Source organism: Vicia villosa, linkage group LG5 (assembly GCF_029867415.1).
Source record: "Vicia villosa cultivar HV-30 ecotype Madison, WI linkage group LG5, Vvil1.0, whole genome shotgun sequence".
NCBI lineage: Eukaryota > Viridiplantae > Streptophyta > Magnoliopsida > Fabales > Fabaceae > Vicia > Vicia villosa.
The window spans coordinates 2,349,270-2,357,932 of NC_081184.1; the positions used below are offsets into that span (position 1 = coordinate 2,349,270).

General features: G+C 30.8%; 1 protein-coding gene across 1 annotated transcript; it reads left to right on the top strand.

Annotated features, from left to right (window-relative positions):
* Positions 1–6,821: 6,821 nt before the first annotated feature.
* Positions 6,822–7,898, top strand: LOC131606115 (ethylene-responsive transcription factor ERF084-like). Its single transcript, XM_058878395.1, has one exon. It carries the CDS (start codon positions 6,902–6,904, stop codon positions 7,544–7,546), a length of 645 nt encoding a protein of 214 aa, XP_058734378.1. The 5' UTR covers positions 6,822–6,901; the 3' UTR covers positions 7,547–7,898.
* Positions 7,899–8,663: the final 765 nt, after the last annotated feature.

Genomic DNA, 8,663 nt, shown 5'->3' on the forward strand with positions numbered 1-8,663 from the left:
GTGGAACTGGAAAACTCATTTATTCTTCTCAGCATTCTGCGCACTGATTTACGGGTCTGCCATCAGGTGTTTCACCTATGGTTATTTCCATGTATCTCAACAATATCCCTATTAACTCAAGAAAAAGATTTGTACTATCAGTATCATCACTCATGCATTACATTACATTTACTGCAATCCAATGGCGCAATATCAGTCAAACTATCTTTTCCTTGACGATATCCTGACGCTCAACCCTTCATTTCATTGCATCGCATCCCATCAATTTTAAATATACATTCATTACTATGCCACTGCTTGTGCTCCTCTTTATTTACACTGTTTGCTCATACCAACAAACAAACTATACTTCTTCTTTTTCACTGTTGATTTCTCTTCTTTCCATCTCATTCCAAAGATTTATAACATATTGGGAAATACATATATATGTGCCTACGCAAGACTTGAAATAAAGTTAATGCTTCTTCATAAGTCAAAATTGTTCTACTTTATCTATTTTAAAATAAATGTATACGTACAAATTAAGAAAAATATACAGCCTTTTTAGGAGATAATTATATTTTAATTTTAGGAATTTTTTAATATTTTAACATGAGAATAAAAATTGAAAAAAGTTGCGTATATATTTTATTATAAAAGTAAATAATATAACAATTTTTATAAGGAAAAAACTTACATACAATTTCTTAGATGTGATTTATAATATTGTTTTTCAATAAAAATATGACAAGTGTATAATTTTTTCCTACACATATGTAATTTATTATATTTTTATTGGAGAAAAGTATGAACCAAACCTGTAGAATTATATTTAAGTATTCTCCTTCGTTAATGAGATAATATTATATTTTAAATCTTACTTTTTCAAAAGTATTTTTGAAAACCTTGAAAAAAAAACTTATTATGAATATATCTTTTTTGTAATAACTTTTTTTTATAATTAAAATACATATTTAATGACAAATATAATTAATAATTTATCATAGTTTTTCACTAAATTTCTCCTATGATGCAATTTTAGATTCTTTTATTTTGTGAGAATTTTGAAGATGTTATTGAAGGAAGATTTTTAGAGGATTTAACTAAATTCAATCTTTATTGTTATAATTCGTTTTTTGATAATAATTGTTATGATACTCTTAAAGTTACAAATATATTATCAATAATTATTCATTTATTATTATCTACAAAACAATTTTTCAAAAGATAGAGAATTTTTCTCTACTCCACTCTTTCTTCAAAGCCCTGTTTTCCTCAAGATAAAATTGTGCATTTGGACCAAGTTATTGATTTTTTTTTTAAGGAATATAGAATTCTAGGCAATTCAATTGCTTCAATTGAATTATTATTTTTTAATTTTTTTAGCCACTTTTGTAAATTTTTAAAAAAATTGGTAAATTTGAAAATTTGAAAATTTGAAAAATGGATAACATTTTATAAAATTTGAAATTTTAAAGATATTTGTTATGTATTGAAACTAAAATTGATGTTGATCGATAATAAAGGACTCTGAATCAGTGGTGCTAATATCTGATGTGGTGTCGCGGGGTGTACCTATAAGGTTAACACTCTAACGTCCAAATCAGTTCAGAGTCCAAGATGAGTATAGTAAAAAAAGGAGATTAGAAAAGGGTACATTTAATCCCACGTGTGCTGACTTTATACGTTGGGCTATTTTTATTGGGCTTGCATTTGGTTGGGCTTTCTCTTTGGGCCTTTATCGGCCTTTAGCAATGGTGTCCAACCTTGGAGAGAAGCGAGAACGTCTTAGATCAATTACAGAATTAGTGAAAAACAAGTGCACTAATTGCTTTCTCGTATCTTCAACATTTTCTTTATCATAGCCAATATGAATGACAACCCCATAAGTTTGTCTAGCATTTCTAAGAGTGATAATTCATCTCCCTTAGTTAGACCAGGAGCACATTTTAGTCCAAATCTTCCCCACTTAACCCCTAATCTATCAACCTACTAGGTCATATTTATAATTGATGATTCTGACTCGGAGAAGCTCTCTAGGGTTCTCTGGGTAAGTGAGCTTCTTCCGACAATTCTTCTTTTGGCGCTTTATTCTCAAAAAAGCTCCAAAAGATGATCGCGTAGTCACTTTCGTGCTCGTTTTCTCCCAACTTGCAAGAACTTTTCCTACTTTGTTGGCTTCGAAAATGGTAGTTGCCATTCTAAATAGGGGTGCCAAAGATTACGTTAAGGCTTATTTAAAGGCTCGTGGACACGATCCTAGTGATGCCGACATTAAAGATCATCTGGAACACAAAGCATGGGCAGAAGATGTTAGTTGGCTTAACCCCTTCGAGATCTTTAAGGCTGATGAATTGTCCTTTATAAGGGCTACGTTGGTGGAGTCGACCGACGCAAGGATATACAATTGGGTGGAATCAGAGATAGTAGGGATCCCTCCGTTTTAAGTGATCAGATGACCGTAAGTGCGACTAATATCAAAGTCGACTATCCTTTTGATTGGTCGGTCCTTCTGGTGGATCCGGAAAAAGGATATGCAACTCCTTTTTATGAGTGCATGTTCATCAAGATAAAACTGCGGTTGTCTCTCTCTAAATTTATGGCAGAAATGTTGAAGTACTTGAAGGTTGCCCCCAACTTCAGTAGAGTTCCTAGGATTTCATAAATGTGTTCCAATTTTAGGCCGAGCATAAATGTTGGAAACTCTCTTACCAGTTATTCTTCAATTTGTTCATGGTACTATATACTTCTCGGTATAATATCTGGGACCAGGGACTTATTTAGCTACGTCATAATTTTCCTTTGTTTGGTCCTTTCTCTGAAGACTATGGCGACTTTCTAGGCCACTTTGTGCTAGTGGCCGCACTCGGGAAGCTCACTTTGCAATATGCTTCAACCTATCGAATATCCGCGCCCTTGTAAAGATAGGTTTCTTGAATATTGGGTTGGCCTCACTTCCATCTTGAGCCTCCTTCGTATGGTGTCAAATTGAAATCTCTTATTGTTAAAGAAATTTTGATGAAGAGGAATATGAAGTCTCTCTACTGGGGATTTGGCCATGGAAAATGGTTTGTCCCAAAAAGCTTGTATGAACTCAGACAAGCAATAAGAGCTTGTACAACAAAATTATGTCATACTACTGCCAAGAATATCTTTGATGAATTTCCACATGAACACACATTATTTTTAAAGTAAGAGGATGAAGGTAAAATTATTATTAAGACTCAACATTGAGTAGTATAATAAAGTATGTAGTTCCATTGCTCTTGAAAGATGATTGACTAAAGATGACGGATGAAAAATTGTTGATGCAACCTAATATAAACAAATGATAGGATTCCTAATGACAGTTCATCATCATTGATTTTTATCAATAGTTTTTATTGTTTTTAGTCGTATTGAATGAAAAATTGCATGGCTTAAAGATGAATTTTGAAAATATTTTAGATAAATGAGAAAGATGTCAAATGAGGAAAGGAAGAAGAAATTTTCAAGCAAAAATAGAAGACAAACTTTTGGAAATATCGTGGCATGATTTGGCTTAAATCGTGGCATAACGCCTTAGCATCGTGGCACGATTTAGACTAGTTTTAACATATTATAAAAAGGAAAATTAGCAGTACTTAGAGGGACACCAAGTTTTTATGGATTTTGACGGCAACAAGGTTTTAGAGAGTAAGGAGTGAAAGCTTCACACTATTAATGACGAGTTTTCATCAGTAATCCATGTATCTTTACAATTTTTAGCTACAAATAATTGTATTATGAGTAGTTAAATTCTCTTTGAGTAGGCATTTTGATGAATTGATTTTGAGCTATCTGAGCCATGTAAGTATTGAGTACTCCCTCTAGTTTTGATTATAAGCATTTTGATGAATTAATTTTGAGCTATCTGAACCATGTAAGTATTGAGTACTCCCTCTAGTTTTGAGTTATTATTAAAATGTGATTTTAGGTATTTCATTTATTTATGATAAAAAAAATTGGATATCAAAATTTCAAAAAATCACTTAATTTTGAAGCTATTTCAAATAGATTTTCATAACAATTATTTTTGAAATACAACTTTTTGAAAAAATAGCGATTTTGAATAAGTTTTGGTCTTCAATAATCTATGTTTATGTTCTATCATGTCAAAATGAGTGTTTTATTTTAGAAAAAACGAATATGAAAAACTTTTAATATTTTAAAAAATGGTTTTGAAAAATCTATTTTAAAAAATACAAAGAAAAAATTTATTTTTTTAAAGCTGAAACAAATAGGCCCATTATTCTATAAAATTGTAATTCTAGTATTATTAAGTAAAATTTGTGTTCAATGCATTTAATATGTCAACTGAAGTGTGAAATGATTCCATGTTGTAATTGATTATTAATAGGCATGACAACGTGGTGGGTCTGAATTTTTTTTTACCTCCCCAAACCCAAATCTGAATTTCCAAACAATCTCTGTTCCCCGACCCAAACCCAAATGAGGATGAAGAATTAAAATCCAAACTCGTCCCAAATGGATTCGGGTATCCCCGCCTCGCCACCATCTATTTAGTGAAATTAATTTTTTTTAATAAAAATATGTATTTTTTCCAAAATCAAATTACATTATAAATGATAAAATAAAATAATCTCACAAAATTCTATAGATACATTTCAAATATTTTAAATAATAAATACAAATCAAATTATTAAAACATTGGTCACATATTTAATATTTTAATTTATCAAAAATAAATAATAATATACATAATTAAATAAATGGGACGATTTTGGGGTGGGTACTAGTATCCCTATTACCGAACCCGTCTTCATATTTTGTAATTGGGGAAAACTCAAACCCAAACTCAAACACAATCAAAACAGATTTTCCCTATCAACTTCGAGACGGATTCGAGTATGAATTTTGTTGCCATGTCTAATTATTAATCCTAACTTTTGAATTGCGATATAATTTAATTGTTCAATTAATAATTACTTTAAACATATTAAATTATTAATTGTGATATATAAATTAACATGCACAAAAATCTCTTTTGATTTCAAATTTGCCTAAAATATTAGGTGATTGTAATTAAAAGATATATTCGCCAAAAAATTAGATATAACTAGTTTGTTAGTCATCATGATAATAGAAAAATATTCTTAGAGAATAGACACAATTTTCAAATGTAAAAAATAATTTAAAAAAGCTTTGTCGTTCAATCTCTAATAAAGTTATTATTTTTATTTTCTTATTAATTGACTGATGAAAAGCACTAAAATTTACATATTTAGAACCGTTGCTAAATTCCTAATGCATTTGTTTGAGGTCGACCTCGTAACTGTAGTGATATAGACTCGAGGTCGATTGAAATTAAGGATGGTAAAAAGGTATGTCCGTTTCGTTTAAATCTGTCTCGTAAAAACCTGTAAAAATAAGGTGGAACTAAGCAAACATTGTAGAGGGCGCAAACCTAAAATTTTGGCCGACATAAAAAAAAAGAGGGGCGGGACGAGTCTGCGGGTAATATGTTTTTAAAACCTATAACTTGCAAAAACTATATTAATGTCTGGATATGCAAAAGCTCGTAAAAATGGACAAAAAACATACACATTAAATGGTACGAATCTAAAACTTTCGTCGGTCTTTATTAAAATACAAAACAAATTTGATATGTTTGACAAAGTAGACCCGTTTTGTCAGCTTAATGAAATAGTTAACGTAGGCCAATTTCTTTTTGTTGCAAGCAAGCCATAAATTATCATTCTAAAGCAACGGTTAGATTATGGGTGTTCAAAACCAAATCGGCCCAAAAGAAAATCGTTAAATTGAATCAAATTAAATCGAAATCGCAAAAAACTGCATTGGGTTCAGATGTATTTGAGCCATTTTCTAACAGAACCGCATAATTCAGTTCGATTTGCAGCTTGTATTTTGCAAACCAAATCGAACAAAAACACATTATGTTATAAAATCTTACTAACCAATATATGTTTCTTTAATTTTTAAAAAGAAATCAACTAGTATTATGTGTTTATTTTATCATATTCTTTGTATGATATTTATTTTAATTTATATATCATCAAAAAATAAAATATTATTCATTTATAAATACTATTTTGACAAAATATATTTTATCATATTTTTTGTATAATATTTATTTAAGAATACAATTTCATGTATATCATCAGTCTTTACACCTAAGATAAAATTATAAGACGCATTTTTATGTATCAAATTATAAACTTTTTAATGTTAATATATGAATACTAAACAAAAAAAATATATATATATATATATATATATATATATATATATATATATATATAGCTCAATAATTTTTTTTTTTAAATTTGAACCAACCGAATTAATTCAAACCGCATTAATTTAGTTTGGTTTAATTCGATTTTATTTTTGAAAACCAACTGAACGAAACTGAACCGCATGCTATTTTCTTTTACCGTTCGAATAATTTTTAACGTCAAAATTGTCCAAACCGCACCGCGAATACTCCTCCTTAGAAAAGCTTGTATATACTTCTAATGTTTTTATCTTGAGTACGGATATTATTGTGAATTTGTAATAACACTTTGCGCATCAGAATTAAAAATAAATTGTAATTTTTCTCAGCTAAACATAATTTAAAAAAGTGCTTATCCCTAGAGAACTTTACGATCTTCAAAAAAGGTGTATCCCTACGTACCGGAGAGCCAGTCTAGAAAAGACAAACATGTAAATATGAGGGATTACGGTCTTTTCGACATTGACAGCAAAATCTACCTTTCTCACATAAAATACTCCACTACTCAATTACTACTACACATCTCTCTCTCTCTCACTTTAAAAAATCTAATATAATATTTCTTCGACTCAACAAATTCATATATAGCCATGACCATTCTGCGTTGAACAAAACATACACATTATTACACAAAAAAACACCATCACCATGAACATTGAAAACTTCTCATACAACCCTACAACAACAACAACCTTAAATCTTCCGAAACACAACCCATACTTCTCATTTCATCAAACATCTCTCGAAGGAATCGCCGCGGTTGTCGGAGAACAAATCCTCTTCGGACCCCACCACACCAAAACAACACCACCATCCACCACCGTTTCACATCCCAAAGCCACAACAACAGACCCAACAAAAACAAACACCAACACCATTCCATTGAACAAGAACTACAGAGGAGTTAGAAAACGACCATGGGGAAGATGGTCAGCGGAAATCCGCGACAGAATCGGCCGGTGCCGTCACTGGCTAGGAACATTCGACACTGCCGAAGAAGCGGCGCGTGCTTACGACGCAGCAGCCAGGCGTCTGAGAGGCTCTAAGGCTAGGACAAACTTTAAGATACCGTCGGTTTTGCCTATACCGTTATCACCAAACTCGAATGAGTCTTGTTCTTCTTCTGAAACTAACGGTAAGAAAAAGGTAGTGCGGAACAGTGTTAGGAAGTGTTGTGTTGTTAGTTCTGTTGGTGAGTTGTTCAGTGGTGTACCTGAAGTTCGAAGAGAAAGGGATAGTAATGGTAATGGAGTAGAATTTGGTGGTAGGAACAGTACTGGAATGGTGGTGTAGGTTGAAACAGTATGCTACTAGAACTAAGGTTTTTTTTTATTCTTAGCCTTTGTTTTTTCTTGTTGGGAATGTTTGGGTTTTTTTTTTTTTTTTTTTTATGATAAAAGGGTATTATGGGAATTCGGTTCTCTAAAGTTGAAGATTCACATTCATGCATTCAAGATATGTTGTTTGATGGTATGAATGGAAAAAATCCTAGGGTTGTTGAGATGGATTCATGGGATAGTTGTTAATTTGGGTATGAATTAATATGTGCATTAATGTGATGTATATTATGTACTATGTACTAGTACTTGAGTGAATGGAAGAAGCTTAAGAATTGTAATGGAAGAATGACTTTGTTTTATGAGAATTGATACTTTATAATATAAATATAATACTCCTTGTGGTCATGAATAGAACTATAAGGTAGTTTTCTAGTGACAGTAATTTCAACTTGACATGTCTCACTATCAAGTGAGACTCTTAAATCAACTCTAACATTATTCATGAGAACTAGATTGCTTTATTTTTTTCTACATTTTGAGTTTGGGTTCTCTTTCTTGTCGTTGAAATATTTAGAATTAGAGATTTTATCACGCCCCCTCGAAATTTAACTTAGCATTCCTCTAGATTTTGTGCAATTATCATATTAACTATGTGAATTATAAAAATTTCATGTAACATTTTAAGTGTTTTGAAAAGTTTTTGATATTTTCTAATTTTTTAAACAAACTATTGAATTTAATTTATGAACAATGAATATCAAATTTTACCGAATTTTATGTTTATACCGGTTTTTTTTTAAAAAAAATTAATACATTTTATCACATTTTTAAAAATGTCCGATAAAAGTTCATGTTTTTCAAGCATTTTTACCGGATAATTTGAAACATCTGATAAAAATACATATTTTCTATTGGATATTTTGAAAAATTTGATAAAAATGCATACAATCTTCCATTTTTTTAAAGTTATTTGGATGTAACGCGTCAAAGACTTAGCGCTCATAGGAAAAAAGAATTTGAATTTGAAATTGATCAAGCCCTTCACCGAAGACGCGTGGAAGTCTATTATTCAAAAGGATCAGGCAAAAGACGAACATGGCATGTTTCTGAAGAAGGACCGTTAGGGTCGA